This window comes from Lingula anatina, chromosome 3, assembly GCF_051362555.1.
Source record: "Lingula anatina isolate TDL-2025a chromosome 3, LinAna3.0, whole genome shotgun sequence".
Taxonomy (NCBI): domain Eukaryota; kingdom Metazoa; phylum Brachiopoda; class Lingulata; order Lingulida; family Lingulidae; genus Lingula; species Lingula anatina.
In genome coordinates, this window is record NC_141769.1 from 5,461,950 (window position 1) to 5,482,485 (window position 20,536).

The 20,536-nt window shown below is 35.9% G+C and overlaps 1 protein-coding gene across 4 annotated transcripts in view; it reads left to right on the forward strand.

Moving 5' to 3' along the window:
• Window positions 1–12,691, forward strand: part of LOC106180720 (uncharacterized) — a 35,090-nt gene extending 22,399 nt beyond the window's left edge. For all 4 annotated transcript variants that reach the window (XM_087008811.1, XM_087008812.1, XM_087008813.1 and 1 more), the window contains 18 exons: window positions 255–404; window positions 892–1,004; window positions 1,281–1,419; window positions 1,913–2,042; window positions 2,393–2,523; window positions 3,057–3,119; window positions 3,987–4,142; window positions 4,471–4,587; window positions 4,956–5,204; window positions 5,436–5,585; window positions 5,828–5,998; window positions 6,505–6,775; window positions 7,048–7,196; window positions 7,431–7,553; window positions 8,004–8,302; window positions 8,783–9,048; window positions 9,901–10,171; window positions 10,723–12,691. In XM_087008811.1, the coding sequence (XP_086864937.1) occupies window positions 255–404; window positions 892–1,004; window positions 1,281–1,419; window positions 1,913–2,042; window positions 2,393–2,523; window positions 3,057–3,119; window positions 3,987–4,142; window positions 4,471–4,587; window positions 4,956–5,204; window positions 5,436–5,585; window positions 5,828–5,998; window positions 6,505–6,775; window positions 7,048–7,196; window positions 7,431–7,553; window positions 8,004–8,302; window positions 8,783–9,048; window positions 9,901–10,171; window positions 10,723–11,004 (3,230 nt within the window). In that variant the 3' untranslated portion in view covers window positions 11,005–12,691. The remainder of the gene's footprint in view (window positions 1–254; window positions 405–891; window positions 1,005–1,280; window positions 1,420–1,912; window positions 2,043–2,392; window positions 2,524–3,056; window positions 3,120–3,986; window positions 4,143–4,470; window positions 4,588–4,955; window positions 5,205–5,435; window positions 5,586–5,827; window positions 5,999–6,504; window positions 6,776–7,047; window positions 7,197–7,430; window positions 7,554–8,003; window positions 8,303–8,782; window positions 9,049–9,900; window positions 10,172–10,722) is intronic.
• The last annotated feature ends 7,845 nt before the right edge of the window (window positions 12,692–20,536 follow it).

Here is a 20,536-nt window from a genome sequence, read left to right on the forward strand (position 1 = left end):
AATATCTGCATGCTGTCAGTTCAGATCACTCCAATTATCTGGGTTGTGGAAGATGCAGATTAAAAAACCAACCAATGGAAAGTTTTTGAAAAAACTTTTTCCTAAAATTTTTGTACTTTTTGGAATGTGTATATTATTTATTTGTTATGTGTGGTTAAATACTCATCTTTTGCAACATCCAACATTCTCAAAGTACTGGTATACTTGACAAGTGGTATTAGAAAAACATTTTCCCTTTCTGCTTTTTCCTTCAGATGAGTATCCTACCATGACTCAATGTGCCTGTGGTTATTGTGGGCCATGGTGGATGAGTGGCAATAACACGTGTTCGTGCGATACGTCTGTCACCAGCGACTGGGTCACTGGCCAGTGCTGCCGTTTCTTGTTCTCACCACGCACTGGAGGTAGGTGGATTTAGATATGCAATTTAAATTGTAGATTTTGGAGTTGAATTTTCTTCACTGCAAAGTTTCAAACTTCTGCAGTATGTTGAATTATTGTATTATTATTACTGAAATAGCTTGTTTTTTAGTGAAATTTTTTTTTTTGCATATATTTTGAGATTTCGATCAACTTTCCTATTTTTTGCACCAAAGTCATGCCTTGTATATGCTTTGCAGATCAACATGTTGCTAAATGGGATTAATTAACCTTGCAACAATTTGTGAAATATGCCGTGTCACAGTAACTTTGGTGTTTTAGAAGTACCACACACACACACACACACACACACACACACACACACACACACACACACACACACACACACACACACACACACACACACACACACACAGCGAGAGAGAGCATCAATTTATTAATGACAGTTGCCCTTATATTGTCTGTCACAGTAAATGACAAAAATCTGAATATTCTCACCTGTCTATCCAGGTAATATAGCAGATAAGTACATCCGCTGGCAAGGCGCCTACACAAGTGGCCATGATGACTGGAGCAAAGGAAGCACCACCCTAACAGAATGCTTACAACACTGTGAAAACCAGGTGAGTGTGGAAAGTAAAGTTCTCAGAAATACTTTCTTTGGTCTGGCATTTTTTTTTAAATTGGACATGTGCATTTGATATGAGAGTTTTTTCCTAAAAAAGTCTTCCTAAAACTAGTGTTGCTTTGGTAACTTAAAATATCTATTTACAATTAATGTATGCTCAGAGCTGAATTTAAATAGATCCATCTCTGTGCAACACATTCAGTATCCATCACTGTCTCATACAAAACAAAATATTATTATTTATTATTTTCTCCATCTCTCATTTTCCCAGGTGGGTTGCCGTTCCCTGAATTGGAATCCCTCCACTGGGGCATGTATTTTGAGTAAAGAAAACCATCGTACTGCCCCCTCTTCTATACAGACCCAGGGTTCCTATGACCTCTATGAGAGATACAACGCTGCCCTAGAAGGTAGTTATACTAGCTTCTTAGTATATTTTTTCATTGCTTTTCAATAATATGAAATATGTCAAGTTGGTATTTTAGATTTTTCATTCAGATGACTTATGATTTTAAGCATAAACATTCAAAATGAAAAACTAGTCAAACAAATATTCTTAGTTAGATTAAAGTCTTGCATAAATTAATTGCATTCAGATGTTATTTGTAACATGGAAAAGCTTTGTTGAATTAGCCATGTTTTAGTTGGGAAACTGGTCCTTATGAGAACAGATGTGCTTGATTAAGATTGGGATTAACATCTTGTAATTATTTGATTTCATTGATTATTGTTTCACAATTATGTTTGAAAAAACCCTGGCCACATTTACTCATGAGCTTCACATATTTGCTTATAATTTTAAATGTACAAGAGGGTCCATTAAACACCACAAAAGCTCTTTAATATCAGCATGTGTTTTCTACACAGTCTTCAGTTGTCTCTTGTCTTTTCTATTTCAACTAGATCACCCTAGTCTCGTGCGTAATTACTTCCATCACATAGAAGGTTATGCTGTAGCTGGCTACAATGTTTTGTCTTCTGCCATGGCAGTGACGGTGGACACCTGCCTGCTTCTCTGTCTGGAAAACCCAGAGTGAGTGCAAGTAGATATTTTCAAGAAGATGGAATGAGAATGCAATTGAATTTCTGACTTTAAGTGTTAAAGTCTGGAAAATTCAAAACCAGTTATGAATACCAGATTAATGTTATTACATCCAAATCTTCCTACAGTGTAAAGTCTGTGTTTTTGTGTAAGTAGATGGCACAACTCTTTCAGGAGTAAGATTTTTTGGGATCAAAAAAATATTACTGGCCTGGGTGGCCCCCTGGATCCCATGTTTACTGACTTTTTCACTTAATGGTTGTCTCATCCCTGCTTTTTACTTGAGCTTTTTTGAGGTCCTAGGAAATATTACTACATATGTGTTTTCTTGACATTTTCAGCTGCAAGTCTGTGGACTATGACTATGTGTCTAGTGCTGGATGTTGGCTTAACTCAGAAACCAGAATTTCAATGCCGTCAAGTTTTAATATGTATTACAATTATGACTACTATGAATTTATTGACAATGGAGGTGAGTATATGCCAATCAGTTAGCTTTTTTTCAGCAACCCCAAATTATTAGTTATAGGATACCTGTTAATGTCTCAAGCTGTTGAGAAAAGGAAAAGATGTTTTCTAATAGCCTTTAGTTCACAATTCCAAGGATTTCTATTTACCAATGTTTCAGAGATAGTATTCACTTACTTTGGAACAAAAATAGTACCAAAGCTCCTATGTTTTTTTCTTGTTACAAGAGAAAAAAATGTACCTGTGTCACTAATACTTGTATTAGGAACAAAAATAGCATAAGTGAAACAGCAATGGTTTGCTCTTCTGAATGATTTTTGATTGGCAAGAAGAATAAAAATGCTGTTTGACAATAAGTAGTAGCAGAATTTGCTGTTCTTGGCAGTAAGAATGGTATTGATAATTTGTTGATTGATTGATTGATTGGTTGGGCAATCTTGATAATTTGTTGATTGATTGATTGGTTAGGCAATCTTTGTATCTTGTTTTAACTTAATGTTTAAACTTAGGTTCTTAAATTGAATTTTTTTCTTTCAGATCCACAGTTGAGCTGCAATGAAGTTACTGAAACAGGCAATTATGCTTACTGCGGAATGATAGGTAAGGTCATCACTTACGACCAGCTATATATTATATTTAATAACTTATTTACATATGATAGGTAGGTCATCACTTACGACCAGCTATATATTATATTTAATAACTTATTTACATATGATAGGTAGGTCATCACTTACGACCAGCTATATATTATATGTGATGACTTATTTGCATACATCTAAGTTATAATGGCTTGTGAAATGAAATGATAGGTGAGGTCATCTCTTATGGCCACCTATATATATATATATATATATATATATATATATATATATATATATATATATATATATATATATATAATATATATATATATATATATTATATATGTGTCAACTTACACATATGTAAGTTATAATGGCTTGTGAAGCATACAACTCTTTTGTGCACACTTTGTATACACCTTAGCTACATCCCTACAATGTCTTCTGCTTCTGTACCAGGGCAGTGACTTGTAAGTATAGGCTAAGGCAGCAACAGCCAACTATATGTCATATATTAGCATGATATTTGCTGACTATGAAAACAATTCCATTGGGAATGAAAAATAAAAAAGAAGTCGATATATTCTGTAAATTCATCATTCTTTATTGGAAAATGAAAAAAGTGAACTGACCACCCCCTTTTGTCTTGGAATGTTTAACACCACCTAGTGTTGATTATATGAATTTTAACTTATAAGTTAAACTTTTCATTTTGTGCACAGAATTAAAAGTTAACTTATCAAAATGCTTTTGGTCACATCAGGTTCTTCAGTTATAGCTTCAATTTTGTGTAGAAAGTGAAATCTTACAACTTACGATCATTATCAATAGTCGACAAAGATGAATGTACGTCAGAATACCACTTATAATGTTCATTTTGCAGGTACTTGGATGGAGCATTTCAATATGATAGAGTATGGAGCCCTGGCAGGATACAACAATGTTTTAAATTATGGGACAGCAATTAATGACTGTTTACAACTTTGTCATGATAACAGTAATTGCAAAACCATTGATCAAAGAAATATTGACTCAGGAAGTGAGTATGACGCATTTTATTATTATTTATTTATTTATATGTTTATTTGTATTTATTACAACCAAAAGAATGAAGTGTAACATTCATAGTGTAAATACAAAAGGGTATTAAAAGTACAAAAATCACATTGCCGAATGCTTACTGTTTGTTTCAGTATTGATCAATATTCTGTAGACAAATAGAAGAAACATTGAAGTTCATTAAATAAAACATTAAATAGTCTTCCTGTAATAAACAATTTCTCAATTGTTGGATTAATTAGCTGTTATAGTATATAATATGATTTCTTTCACTCAGCTCATGTTTCATTTGTTGGTTTTCTTTACAGGTTCTGATTATGTGTGTGACCTTAGTTATGACACCAGATTTACAGTGGGATCCACCTCTGATTTCATGACTGGAACCTGGCCATCATATAATAACTTTGTTTTCAAAGGATTTAGAGGCAAGTACAGTCATCTGGTAGAGGTAATGTGTTTTTAATCAAATTATATATACTTTTCTAAGATTGTTATAATGATTCGAGGCTTAATAATTTTGGATGTTAAGACATGCTTGTTTACTGTATTGGAAGATAACTGCAAAAGATAACTGTTGGAAGAAAGTAAATAAGTACATTGGTCCAACTTGACAATGAAACAGAAGAGTAAATTACATAAGTCTGCATAAATAATAATCCTATAGAAAGAAGTACCACTTAACTTTAGCTAATTGTAAGTTAGTATTGATTATTTTGAATCATTTATTTATTTTCCTTTTTTTTTCAAAATGAAATTTTCATTTAAGCAATTTTTTTTCTTTTTCATACCACAGGGGATTATTTGAAAGACTCTTTCCAGCACATCCCTGGACATTACGTAATGTGGTCAACGTTATCCACCCTGACTAAGACAGTAGCTGAGTGCATGGCTCTGTGTTATAACAATGCATATTGTAGAGGCTTTGATTACCGTAGCAGTGACAGCACCTGCACCTTGAAAAACCAAAACCGTTTCAGTCAACCAGCTAAGTTTTTCGTGGCAGATGCAAATTGGGATCATTATGAATTTATTGGATCAAGAGGTATGAAAATTGTTTTGAAAATGAGTAATAATTTTTGGCCAAAAAATGGAATTTTAAAGTGAAAAAAATTATTTGTAGAATAGAAAGATTTGATAGCAGTTAGGTATGTCATTCAAATAAGTTGTAATTTTTTTCATTTGGGTCAAATTATGAATTTGTGCAAGGGTAAAATTCAAAATAGTTTTCATTGAGATGTTGGTTAATATTTTATCAATTTTTTCTTAATTCCAGCATCTATAACTTCTTGCTCGTGCAGCCATGGTTGTAGGTCTCTACATTTTCAAAATGAAGTTCAGGATAACACAGGCAATCGTTGTTATTGTCATGGTAACGAGAGGGCTACCTCCCGCTGTTGTACTGCACAACACAAACGAAGACCACGTGAGTACTAAAAAATTTGTTAGTTATACTTCAAATGCCAGAAATTTTGAGAACTAAATTAAAGCATATCTGAAATTTATTGTTATTTGTATCTGAAAATAATAATTTTAAGTAAGTATAAAATTAGGAAATGTGAGGCATTTGACAGTTTGAATGGTTAATTACCATAAACCCAATGAGACAACATTATCCAACTATCATGCTTCCTGCTAAATCCCACCCACCCACCCACCCTTTTTCAGCTTGCCCCCCAGGCACATATTCCCCAACAGGTTACTATGGCAAAGTCCGGTGCACCCCCTGTCCCCTGGGGACCTACTCCAGTGACCGCGGAAGTACCGAGTGCAAGGTCTGCCCGACTGGTCACATCTCCAACCAGACTGGACAGATGACCTGTGTCCTGTGTCCTTACAGTAAGTGGACAGTTTTCAAGATAAGAAGTTCTTGGGTGCATATATAATGTAGTGGTCTGTTTGTATGTACAAGTTGACACCAGTTAATTATAAACTTTTAAAGATATGAATATTGTTCAATACAGTGTGAAAGTTGTGAATTTGATGTGGAAAGTGGCACACTGTAGTTCCTTAGTCTGTTGAGAAAAAAAATTCACTTTATAAGTTTGTTTTTAATTGCATTTATCTTAATAATATATTGTGTAAGTTTTATGTTGGACTTGGGAATAAGTTGACTTCCAAACAAATCTCCTGGAATTGAACCTGTTGTCAACTCAGTTACATGTACCTATTAAATGTTTACAAAAGTTGTGAAGCTAGCTCTTAAAATTAATGTCAGTTTTGAACTTTTCACATTTTACCTTTAAGAAATGTCCTTACAAACATGGATACTAAGAAAAAAAACTAAATAATTATTTCACTGAATTTATATTCTGATGCAATGTTTGTAATGAATTTGATTACAGATGGTGTTACAGATGAACTAAAACAAAAATGTATGCCATGTAAGGCAGGATATGTGACAGATGGCCGAGCCAGTCAATTCTGCAGACAATCAAACTGCCAGGCACCAGGTGTCGCTGCCTGCCAAGGACAGTCTTGTACAGAAGGCAGATCGTCTGCTGGTTCAAGCTTTGTGGTGATGTTTCCAGAGACGTTGTCACCCAATGCCACACTGAAGTTGTTCTTCAGTGCAGATCCTTCAGAGTCGGTTTCTGTTACCGTTACCTCTCCAGGGTATTTTGTTATCTCTTTGACTCTCTCTCTAGCTAGCTCTGTTAAAGCTTGACTTTTTCTCTCCCTTTTTGCCTACCTCCCTTTCTTCTTCCTTAGTAATAGTAATGCCAAATAAAGTTCAATCAAAAGTGAAATTTTTTTAACCATATATTTTTTTCATTATCCCAACTACAATTTGATTTTGTAAAGACCATTTCTTAAGTTGATTTTACTTTTGAACAGCAATTAGATTAACATGAGATATTATATAAATGATGATGCTTTCTCTTCAGATGGTCAAGTCCTGCCATATCTGAGACAGTCACAGTGTCATCAACGGGCACCACAAATGTGGTAATTCCCAGAGAGCTGATGATGACGGGAACATCTAAGAGCTCAACAGGGTTGCTTATTAGCTCTTCAGCACAGATCTCTGTGCATGGTAGGTGACGATTTGTGACTGGACTATAAGAGAGAGAGAGAGAGAGAGAGAATGAATAAGAAATTGAATCTTTGGAAATTAGATGTACATTTATAACAGGATGACTGTTGACAAAATCCGAAGTTAACTGTAGTACAAATAAAGAAGTTACAACTTTATACACACAGGTTAATATAACAAAAACAGATCATGATGAAAAATAGCCATGATCTGGATTATATCATATTATTTCAGGAGTGCTATCAAGCAGTGGAGATGGTCAGGGAGACTGGTTTCAGGTGCTGCCCACAGCCTCCCTGGGTCTGGAGCATTACGCTACCTGCTGGACACCAGGCCCTGGGGATAAGACACTGATTGGTCAGTATACATGGTCATGACCATATGAATGGACAATGGTTTCTACAACTGTGCTAGCCAGGGTCCAGTACCATTAATTTTTTTTTTAGTTTTACTAATACAGGATTTATTATTCATTGATTTGGCTTGTCTAGTTACATTTTAAATGGCTTTGTAAAAGAAAAAAAAAGCTTGTCCAAGAATTTCTGTGTTGGATAGTGTTTTGTAGTATTATCAGTTTTAGCATTTATGTTTTTATTTGCATTTTAGAACTTTTTATCTTATGTCACTAAATTGAAGGTGGATTCTTTATTTTGACTTGACTCTACGTAAATATATCTTTGTTGAAATTTCGAAACATTGATATTGAACTGAATTAGAAATCGGAGACCATTTTCCCTTGAAATAGCCTTATAACAAAGTGAGGTAATGTAGTTTTTTGATTTATACATAAACTTTTCTATTTTCCAGGCATTGTTGCCACTGCAGACAACACTCTGTTGGTCATAACTCTGACAGCTGCGGTCACTTTAGATGGTCAAGATTACATGGATGGACAAAAGATCATTGTGACTCTGAACCAGCATGAAACACTTCAACTCCAGAGTGATGGAGACTTGACAGGAAGCCATATTTCTGCCGATAAACTCGTGGCTGTATTTAGTGGCAATATGGCGCTGAATGTGACTGCTGGGCAGAATCAGAACCAGACGGGCACATCTGTTGAACCAATGCTGCCTGTGGCAACATGGGGGACTGTGTTTGCCAAGGTAAATGAGGGAGACATGGTCACTTTATGGCATACAGTGTCTGTTAGACATTAATATATACTAGCAAAAAAAAAAAGAATCTTGGAAGTTTCAAAACTTTTCCCTTGATCAATAAGGTACCCATTATCCAAAACTGTTGGCAGAATGTTACTCTCTAGTTTGGGTTTTTGATATTTGGGTCACTATTGTAATGAAGATGGAGTTTGGTGAATTTCAATTGTGGAGAAAATGATGAAAATTATTTAAATATCCTGGATTTTTAAAAATTATTTTATTATATATATATATATATTTTTTTTTTTTTTTTTGGTGTATGAAGGTCTTAAATATGTTATGCACCTTATAAAAAATAATAAAGTACAGGTAATATAGCTATGATTTTAATGTAAATTAACCATGACTTAATGTTGCTGTATGGCATTAATGCATCAAGTTTTCAAATTTTGGTATGGAAATTTGAAACTTCTGGCCTCATTTCAGCCCAGTGTACCAACAGGTCGAGTGGATTTTGTTTTGATCATGTCCAGCTTGGAGCACACAGTTCTGACCATGAAAGATGGACGTACAATGAAATTGGTCAAAAGAGGGCAAAAAATCATCATGGAACATGTGAGTGGTGAAAGTGAATTCTACATTACGGCTTCAAAACCTGTTCAGGCAGTGGCATTTATAAGTGGTGGGGATGTGGCTCCTCCTGCAATGCTTCTACTGCCACCTTTTGACCAGGGTGGAAATCATTTCTCAATGTGAGTATATGCTGTCTGGTTGAGGTTTGCTTCCTTTATGTGTGCTTATTAATTCAAATAATTAAGAGATGGATGCAGTTACAAAATGTACTATATATAGCCATTCACTTGCAGCACCTGATATAATTAACCTTAAATTGGAATGGGCACCATGCACTTGATACCGGTACCTTGTATTAATGCTTAGAAGCTGTTATTTATACAGCACATGTGCAAAGTAACATATATTTTACAGTTATTGACTTTGGCCCACAGCTTTAAAACAGCACATACTTACTGAAAGGTTATGTTAACTTTTTATTAAAATATGTATGTGCATGAAGATCAGTGTCCACCAAGATAGCAGAAGCTGCAACATCACTAGTTGTCATTCCCTGCTGTTGTCATCTGATCGATGATATGTTTCGTGTACTATAGTTAGTCAAAAGGCATTTATTATGTCATAGGTCAATATTGGGTTTTGTCAGACCTTTGCCATTCCCAGATATAAGGTTATATTCTATGCTAATTAATATAATTATGATCATCAGTGATGTCTACATGATAAGTAAAGGTAACAGTAAGGTTGATTGCAACCTTGTTTGGGGAACTTCTTTATATCATGCACTAAAGATGAATTTTTTTACAGTCCTTTTTATTTCAAAAAGCAATGATTTAATGATTTTATTTTCCCTTCACAAGTAATTGCTCAGCTGGCCATTTCTCGCAAATCTACAAGACCCACAAGCAGTTATACATGTACAAATTGAACACATGGTATTTGCTGGAGTTTAATAGAATAACAGTTTATTATTGTTATTATTATTATTATTATTATTATTATTATTAATATAAATTTTTGGTGTTTTGCAGAGGTTTGCCATCCACCAGTAGAATAACTGTATTGGTTGATCCTTGCCAAGCCAGTGGGATGCGCATCAATGGGCACAGCCTCCCCCCAGACACTCTAGCGACTCCCTTCCCCTCAGCACAAAATGCCACAATGGTTGCCCTTACTTTTTATGCCCATGCAGGTCTTTTTACATTATCTCATGCGGGCGGCCATGGGTTTGTTGCGCAGGCTCACCATGATGAGATTGTGGGGGCTTTCTCCATTGGGGTGCTCTTAAATGTCAGGAACTCTGTGAGTGTGCTTGCTACGAGATTTTATTCTAAGGCTCTGTACAAGCCAGATGATCTCATTTTGGTCAATTAGCAAAATGTTTACCCGCAAAAGTATAAGCAAATTTGGAACAAGTTAAAGATTGTCTTTTTATCATTATTTTTAATCAAACTGAAAAAACTTTGGTCACTGGCAATTGATATGAGCAAACTACAATGTAAACAAAAGGAAAATAATTATGTGCAGTTTCAAATATACTGTAAGTGATAAAAAATTATGTGTAACTTAACCATTGATCATGATAATTTGTTTCAGTTTAGATGTTTCTGTTATTTCATGTACTAGTACTGTGTTGCATTACAATATCAATACAATACATTGCTTCACTTATTTTATTATTGTTTTAACATTAATCAAATTTTTGAGATAAATTAACTGTATGAACTTAGAAATAAAGGCAAAGTAACAGTTTTGCATTGAATTTGATGGTAACAAAATATTATTACTGAAAAACTTAGCATACTTAGTATGCATATGTACTCTTCAGTGTAAGATTTCCGTCGTACTTCTAGGTAACAAGAAGAACCTTCCAAAAGCCACACAGATTTGGCACAGGTTATGCCATTAGCGACAACAGTAAGATTCTCGAGACAAAGTCAGTGCGTCACCTGATCGTGTGCCTTAACCTCTGTATGGAGGATCCCACGTGTCATAGCGTGGTGCATGCTTTTGCAGGTGCAAACAAGGGTCAGTGTGAACTGGTCGCACATAATGTTGCTGATCTTGCAGACGCAGTGTTTACACAAACGGATGTCCACGAGATTTATCAAGACGTAGTTATAGTAACTGTGTAACATAATCTACAGCATGGAATTACCTAATGCCCAACAGAATGGGTAGTCTGGTATAAAAACTTGTAGTAGTTTCGACTGTCTGAGAATTTTAAGAATTGAGTGATATTGACTTGCAAGTCCAAAATAAATTGCATCCCCCCCCCCCCCGCACATCAGAATCATTTAATTAACATTGATTTGATATAGACAAATCTTAATGTATTTATTTATTTTTTGGAAAATTGACAAAAAACAAGCGAATGTTATGCTTATGTTCAATCTATATTTTATTACTACTGTTATTGTTATCATGTGATGTGCATTTATTATTATTGTTGTTATTGTTATTTATTTATTTGATTATTATTTTTAAAACTATTTTGGTGTGTGTGTGTATGTGTGTGCCTAAAGATGGAGCTATGGAAGTGCCATATTAAATGAGTGAGAAACTGTACATATCAATAACATACTTGATCTGTTGTTTTATATTTTGAACAAAGTTCAGTATGCGTTGTTGTATTGGCACCAACCCCAAAAATTACATATTTTAAAATTTATTTATATTTATTTTGTTATTGTACCACCAGCGTTAGTGCTGGCGGTACACATGGTTTTAGTCCCGTCCGGATCGTTCCGCCGGCTCCGCCGGACGGCTACCGTTACCGCTTCTCCTCCTAGACGGTAAGGGCCCCCATACCCATCTCTTGGATTTAGGTCACCTATAATCTCAACTCGTTCCACGTAAAATTTGGGCTTTGTCGGTTTTGGGGTCTAGGTGTGGCACTCATTGCAATGCACCCTTGTCTAAAAATGGCTAAATTAAATGCTAATTATCTACCCTATTATTTGCCCTGTTATATTCCTCTTTCAAACGGCTCCAGGTTCTGCTGGAAAATGTCTCTGTATCTGGCAGCGTTAAGGTTTTCATCCAAAGGAGACAATGGGCAAATACCGCTGCTGCAAATGGCACCCCAAACATGTACAGAACCACCTCCTCCAGCTATTGTTTCCTGAATATTTTCAGTTAATAGCCTCTCCCCAGGGAGCCTACGCACTTTCATAGCTAGAGGAGGTGGTTCTGTACATGTTTGGGGTGCCCTTTGCAGCAACGGTATTTGCCCATTGCTTACTCTGGACGAAAACCTTAACGCTGCCAGATACAGAGACATTCTCAAGCAGAACCTGGAGCCGTTCGGAAGAGGGATATACAGAGACAATTTTAGATTGCAACATGAAAACCCAACACCCCGCAAAGCCCGCTTAATTGCAGTCTATATCCGACAAAACAACATTCAGCTGATGCCACAGCCAGCAAAAAGCCCAGATGCAAACCCAATTGAGCACATGTGGGACGAACTTGGTTGTGCTATTCAGAGGAGAAACCCTCCCCCTGCAAAACTAGATGAACGGCGAGATGCCCTTTAAGATGAATGGACCAGAATTCCTTTCCAAAAAGCTGTTACTCTAGTTCACAGTATGCCACGCCGTCTGGCGGCCATTATCCAAGCTCGGGGTGGGCATACCCGCTATTTAGATTAATAATGAACTCTGAAGATGTTTCTTGACAATTTCTCCTAATTTCATATTAATTGTCAATCACAGTATAAATTTTTGTTTATTTTTTCCCTTGGTACTGTTATGTTAAAAATGTACTCTTTTGGGGGGCATGAGAAAAAAAAAACCTAAATAAATTAATCCTTTTTTCACATTTGCATTGTTTGTTTCTCCTTGACTTTACCAATCCTCCAGCTTCACATATTTAACAATATAAACAGTATTAATTTGATAACATTAATAATAATGAAAGAAACAGGGCGATATGCATACCAAAATTTCCGTGTACCAACCATTTTGGGCAAGAGTGTATAACCCCTCTATCCTAATCGTTTTAACAATAATAACAATGTAGCAAATTGTTGCCTGTATTAAATGTTATGGCCTTAGGGATAAAAATTACATATCAAATATTCAATAAGACTCATCATCCTAAAAATTATGATGCGACGAGTCAGCAAAAGTTATTATTTACCAACAATTTTGCACAAATTTCATTTGCAAAGAGGCCATAACCTTGACTGGTGCAAGTAAATGAAAAGAAGATACCTGCTTTCAATTAATTAATATATTTTTATTACAATGTGTGAAATATATTAACTATTAATTTTCAGTGTGGTATTCAACATATTTTTATTGTTCTGTCATTGATTTGCAGTGAAACTGACAAGTTGGAAATTGATAAAGAGGGGGTGTTATCAAAGTGACCAAATTTTCTTTCAAATGATCGCATTGCTGGTACATGGGATAGGCCTGCAGCAGTTACTGGATCAATGAAGATACAGTATTTTATAACTGAATAAAATATATTTTTATTCTAGGTTTCTTGTTTCAATTTTTCTTATTAATGAGAAAAAAGGGGAAATACACCATCAAACTGAAATTTTCCTAATTGTTACTAACAGTTTTTAATGCTTTTCCCAAAACACCAAATGGCTTCACTTTTCCCATCCATTAAGGGTAATATATATGCTAGACAATGAAGAAGAAGACCAATATGGATTTTTGTTACAAATCCATCCTGTTGATATGTTTTATATAAGACTGATACACTGATAAATCTGTGTTATATATTTATGATGTTAAGTACTTGTCAAATACAGCAAATTTTCACCATGCCTGTCTCTAAGAGTAATATAAATGGTTTCTCATTTTTCAATTTCAATATTTAATATAATATATAGAACTTAATAACATTTTCATGGGCTGTCAAACTTGATTTAAAAAAGAAATAGACATGCTACAAAGAGCTCATGTAAATTAGTCCACAGCTTGTACAAGTTCAGAGAGGCAACGACGTCTGTTAAGATACTTCATAGTATATTACCACTTCATGGGATAAGAGTTACTACTTCATGATAGAAGGCGACTTCATTGGTTAAAAAATAAGGACCCTTAGGAGACTTCATAGTATATTACCACTTCATGGGACATTGTATCCAAACATATGTTTCAGTTCTGGTTGGATGTGGAAATAAGGCGTAATAGAGGTCGTTATGATGCTTCATTCTAGACCATGATTTCGAGAGTGACGTGTGTATTTGCAATGTGTGTGTGTGTGTGTGGGGGGGGGGGGGGGGGGGGGAGTAACATTACTCGCATGATAGTGCGTATTTTATCTCGTTGGAGTTTAATGAAGCTGTTATTTTCAGATGTTCTCGTAGATACCCGTGAGATTAACTTCTATAAATAATGTACTTTATTTCAAGAGCTAAGACAGGTTTTTTGTTTCATACGCTCCATATTCTACATGACTTGTCTCGCACAATAAGGTGCTGGCAATAGATTCGCACGCTACATCCGCACGCTACTTGGACCTGCTTGCCGATGCGGATCCAGGTTCAAATAACTGCTTTTATCTTTGCACGCACAGTATCAATCACTGTTTTTATCTTCGCACGCACAGTATCTTGATCGCCTACATCCATATGCGAATTTTGATGCACGTTTGTCAATTTCTACATGGACCATATTGTATTCGCACGCAATTTGACTGCAAGTTGGGTCCATATTTCGCTCGCTACGTGATGACAGCCATCCCTACTATAAATATTTCAATTCAGCCCACATATACGATACTTGCCACACTCATGGATGGACGCTCCGCATGCTATTGGCCCTATTACTTCCTATCGCTGGCTGCTAAATTTCGGGCTTGCCATATTCGCACGCTAATTCGCCCAGGTTTAACATATATATGGGTATTTACATATATATATATAATTTTTTTTGCATGATTTTCTTTCGCACGCTCTGGGCAAAATTTTTTACAATTCTGCACCTACCCATGTTGCCTTAGGTGCATCGCCGCTGATACGCGCACACACTGGCCTACGCCGTGTTCCGTTTTACCCACGCTGGGCTTACAAATAGAGCCGCAATTTTGCAAATGAACGTACTTTGCAACTGCAACGCATTTTGCAACCAAAGAAAATCGTGAAAACGAAGTTTTCAACCGGAACGCATTTTGAAACCAGAATTTTTTCTTAGTCAATAAAAAGTGTGAATTTCTATAGAGGTAGAATTGGAATGAGGGCGGGGTTGTCTCGGCTAGGTACGCTTACATTGGTCAAGCTTTCCCTGGGGTGGACAATTTATTATATACATGCATTATCTATTTCACATTGTTACTTCCTAAACCATCATAGTTAGGAACTTGATACGTCGGGGATTAATAAACCTATCATTACAGGGATTTGCAAAGGCTCTTCGGAATTTAATTGTGACTTGGGGTGTGGTCGACCCTGGGGGTGGTCTATTCTAATTTTACATCGTTTTTATATTAGGAACATGAAACGTGGCTACAAATAAGGTCAGGGAATCCAATTTAAAACTAATTCAAGGCCCCACACACTCGATCAGGAATCCTAGCGTTTAACTGCTGTTGTGTCTTAACACAAAACAAAATGTTAATTACCCAAGAGAAGCAATTAACATGTGTGTTTTATGTTAAAGAACAATGGGACTTGGACCCTAGGATTTCTGAGAGTATGGGGTCTTGAATGGGTTTTAATTAACTTGAACTATATTCAAGAATACGACTGAAGGTCTTTTATTAAGTTCTGTCTGCTGCTTTCTCTACATTTCCCCTTCCTAACTCGAAGACCGCCTTCAGATTCACACATAATGCTAGCTGGGTCGGTCCAATCTACAAGGAATCTGACTTAAGTGCAATCTATGGAATCAGCTTCATTGCCTGACAAACCACTAATCACTCCACCCCCTAGGGACGGCCACACCCCAAGTCACACTAAAATTCCCATGCAGCCCATTCATGCACCAAAGACTCATGTTCCTAATTCGATTGGTCTAGGGGGAGATGAAATAAATTACGGTAATACTGTATATTAGTCAACCATCCCCAGGGACAGTCACACCCCAGGTCACACACACAAAAAAAAAAAAAAAAAAAAAAAAAAAAAAAAAAAAAAAAAAAAACGTGCCCACGCACACCCCGACATTTTAGTTTCCTCAACCTAAAGACCTATGGGTATATAGCAGAAAATACAATTTAAAGAAGATAATAATCAACCAACCCTAGGGACGGCAAACCCATAGTCACCAAAATCCGAAGGACACGTGCACATCCCTAATGGCAAGTTAAAATATCCCCAACGTCTCATGTTCCTCACTTTAATGGACAGAGGATAACAGTAACAACGATATAAAAATGTATACCTCCCCCCCCCCCAAAGGACTGCAAAGTCACATTACTAAAGATCTACGGGTAGATAGCAGAAATTACGATGTAAAAATTACAATCAACCACCCTATGGGACAACCACACCCCGTACTTCCAACCGTTTCAGGGACTTAAAAAAAAGCCTGGTTGAAAAATGCATTGAAATTGCAAAACTCGTTTCACGATTTTCTGTGGGTGCAAAATGCGTTGCAGTTGCAAAATGCGGCTCTACAACTGTCATTATGATTGTGAATGGGCCCTTAAAGGACAATATTCATATAAAAATCCATTTCTCGAATTCTGAAGATCCAGCACTTAATCTATACGCTACAGTTATGTTTTAATCGATCCCCGTCATTTAAAAATTATAAAAACAATCTATTAGTAGACAAAAAGCGTTTTAGTAAACCTCACCTCAATATGCATAAACGAAGCAACAGATCTGGGTCACGTGGTACTGTGACGACAATCACGATAAAGGTCTATGAGACTCAACTGAGGTGCATGGTGCATACAGACGGAGAAGTTAAGGAAAGTTGTGTTGAACGGAGTTGAGGAATTTTCGTTATGCCTCGGTGTGTTGCCGTGGGATTCACCCAAATTGCAGGTCTCGTTGACAATCTTTCTTTGTCTGTGACGGTCTTCCGTGACTTACTAACTTCGGTGACAATAGTTGCGATGCTCTAGATCATGGTCACCTCAAGTGGTTTAGATCATATCAAGAGCTGGTAGTCTTTCAGCTTAACTGTCATCAGTTGGCAAACTTACTGATTGCTGATGCATTTTAAATGCATTGTAGTTGACCAAAAGCTCGTTTACAACAAACCTGTTAATTATGCACCGCTGCACTTCCCAACCCAGGTAATAACAGGTATCAAAATCGTCTTGGTGGGCTTTCGTATTTTTTAAAATATCTCATTTATTTCATGGGGTGATTTTATTGGTATTTGTAAATGACGTTTAATATCAATATTTAAACAATTGAGTTCAAACACCGTCGCGAACATTAATAAAAGTAATTGCTCTTAGGGTAACTTGAAGCATGCGTATGCCCAGGCATTACTTCCGTGGAAGAAAACGTGTTGAAGAACAAACAGAAAAAAGAGCGGTATATTAAAGAAAAAATAGGAACTTATGTACTAAAATGGTTCGTAATCCTAATTCGTTTATGCTTTGAGGATTTGTTTCTGAATGTTATTTCATCTGAAGTATAAAATAATTTAAAAGACTTATCATTTTATACCTTGAAATACAAGTTCTGCGTCTGTACACAAAACTTTTTGCAAATTTGTATGCTTTGTCAAACCCAAAAACATGTAGCAGATCAAGGTAAAAGAGCATTGTTTGCTATAAGTAGCATGGGAAAAATCATTACTTGAATGTTTACTAAATGTGCAGTTTTACATACGTGAGTATAAAAAATTAAAAAATTCCAAGCACGCACAGCAAAATGTAGACTAACGCAAAACATCAAGAACAGCGTAATCTCAGCAAATGTGCCCCATATAGTAGCTTAATTTCCATTAATAATAAAATAATCATTTAAGTCAAAAAATTTCTGTCGATTTAATAAATGTTCTAATTTATCCAGAACGGTATATTTATTTAAGAGGAGGCTAACTGGAATATAGTTTTATTGTACCACATGGCGGTACACATGGTTTTAGTCCCGTCCGGTTCGTTCCCCCGTCTCCGCCGGCTCCGCCGCCGCCGGCTCCGCCGCCATGTCATCGTTACCGCTTCTCCTCCTAGACTACAAGGGCCTGCGTACCCATCTCTTGGATTTAGGTCACCTATAATCTCAACTCGTTCCACGTAAAATTTGGGCTTTGTCGGTATTGGGGTCTAGGTGTGACACTCATTGCAATGCACCCTTGTCTAAAATGGCAAAATTAAATGCTAATTATCTACCCTACGGAAGGAATTATGGGAAAAATTTCTACAGACGGCTTTCCAAAAGTCATATGTGTAGATTTCAAATATGCCCTTGGATTTGACCTTTGACCTTTTTTTCAAGGTCAAATGGGCCAAAATTTTCAAAAAAAAAAAAAAAATTTTTTTCGAAAAAAAAATTATTTGCCCTGTTATTCAGACACCACACAGACATAACCAATAATATTATTGGAAAGTGTTACCCTTCAGGTCACCTTTCATCTCCGTGAATTTGGGGTCAATCGGTGCATTTTCACGGGCGTAGTGGCCATAAGATACCGAAACTGAAAACTGTCTCTAATTCGGGAACCGTTAATGCTAGAGACCCATTCTTTTTATGTACAGACACAGATGTGTCTGTACATATAGCCATCATCTGCGTCTGTCGTCGTCGCCGTCGTCGCCGTCGGTGCCGTCGTCGCCGTCGTCGCCGTCGTGCACTTTTACCGATAACACGATAAGTGGAAAACCGTTTTTGCTTTTGGCTTGAAACTTACAGAACTGATGAATATTCATAATATGCAGGTCAAGTTCGAAAATCAGCATGATCGGGTCATTTTTAGGGAAGTTACGCTGTTTTTTCCCTTTTTTCAGCATATATGCAACACCGATAACACGATAAGTGGAAAACCGTTTTACCTTTTGGCTTGAAACTTATGGAACTGATGAATATTCATAATACGCAGGTCAAGTTCGAAAATCAGCATGATCGGGTCATTTTTAGGGAAGTTACGCTGTTTTTTCACTTTTTTCAGCATTTTTGCAACACTGATAACACGATAAGTGAAATACCGTTTTACCCTTTGGCTTGAAACTTACAGAACTGATGAATATTCATAATACGCAGGTCAAGTTCGAAAATCAGCACGATCGGGTCACTCATAGGGTAATTATGCTGTTTTTTCACTTTTTTCAGTATATGTGCAACACTGATAACACAATATAAGAAAAACAGATTGGCCAATTGTCATTATACTCACAGGAGGGGCCAATCTTACTAAAACGCAGGTTGAGTTTGAAAATCAGCATAATCAGTCCATTATTTTAGAAGTTATGCTGTTTTTTCACATTTCCTCACATTCAATTCTTAGGCATGTTAACAGTCTCATTATTGAACTAATAAGATACGTAAAAGTGTTTGTTTGACATTTCCTGCATCTTTACAACATTGTTAGTTGATTTTTTAAAAATGATGGTAAACTTGTTATCATGTATTGTGTAATAAAGTGTCAAAAATGGAAATAAACTCATATCATTGCAGTTTGTCAGATGCATTCATCCACTATGTTCAGAATCTCAGAATGGAGGAAGTTGGACATTTAACATTGTTCTATTGACACTTTTCCCATCTCATCAATTTTCTTCATTGGTCATATAAAAATGGCAGTAAACTGTTTATTTTGTTTTATGTTAAAAAGTGTTAAAAATGGAAATAAACCCATTTCAGAACAGTGCTGTCTTGTTTACATTTTGGCATTTTCAATATGTGACTTTGAAGTTCCATGGGCCTGAAGACTTTTGCTAGTCACATTTTCTGAATAACCATGATACTAATATTTTATAATTAAAAATTGATGGTCATTATGCTGTAAAACATTATGTAATATTGCATCAAAATTTGAAGAAACCCCTATTTTGGGCACTGCTCCCATGATGACCATTTAAGGAAAATCATGTCAATTACTGTTCTCAAACTTACAGGAAAGAAACATGGGACTAAAATACAGCTTTAGTAGGCAATGCAATCTGTTTGGTAAATTTTTCTGGTAGTTAAACAGTTTTTTGTGAAAATTTAATTTTTCACATATTGGCATTTTCAATGTGTGACTTTGAAGTTCCATGATCCTGAAGACCTTTGCTTGTCACATTTCCTGAATATCCGTGATACTAATATTTTATAATTAAAAATTGATGGTCATTATGCTGTTAAACATTATGTAATGTTGCATCAAAATTTGAAGAAACCCCTATTTTGGGCACTACTCCCATGATGACCATTTAAGGAAAATCATGTCAATTGCTGTTCTCAAACTTACAGGAAAGAAACATGGGTCTAAAATACAGCTTTAGTAGGCAATGCAGTGTGTTTGGTAAATTTTTCTGGCAATTAAACAGTTTTTTTGTGAAAATTTAATTTTTACACATATTGGCATTTCCAAGGTGTGACTTAGAACCTCCACGGGCTTGAAGGCCCAAGCTAGTCACATTTTCTGAAAATCCATGACACTTATATTTTATTATTAAAAATTGATGGTCATTATGCTGTTAAGCATTATGTAATGTTGCATCAAAATAGAAGAAAACAATTTTTGGTGCTGCTGCCTTGATGACCATTATGGGAAAACCGTGTTACTTATGACTGTCAAACTTTAAAAAAAGAAACAC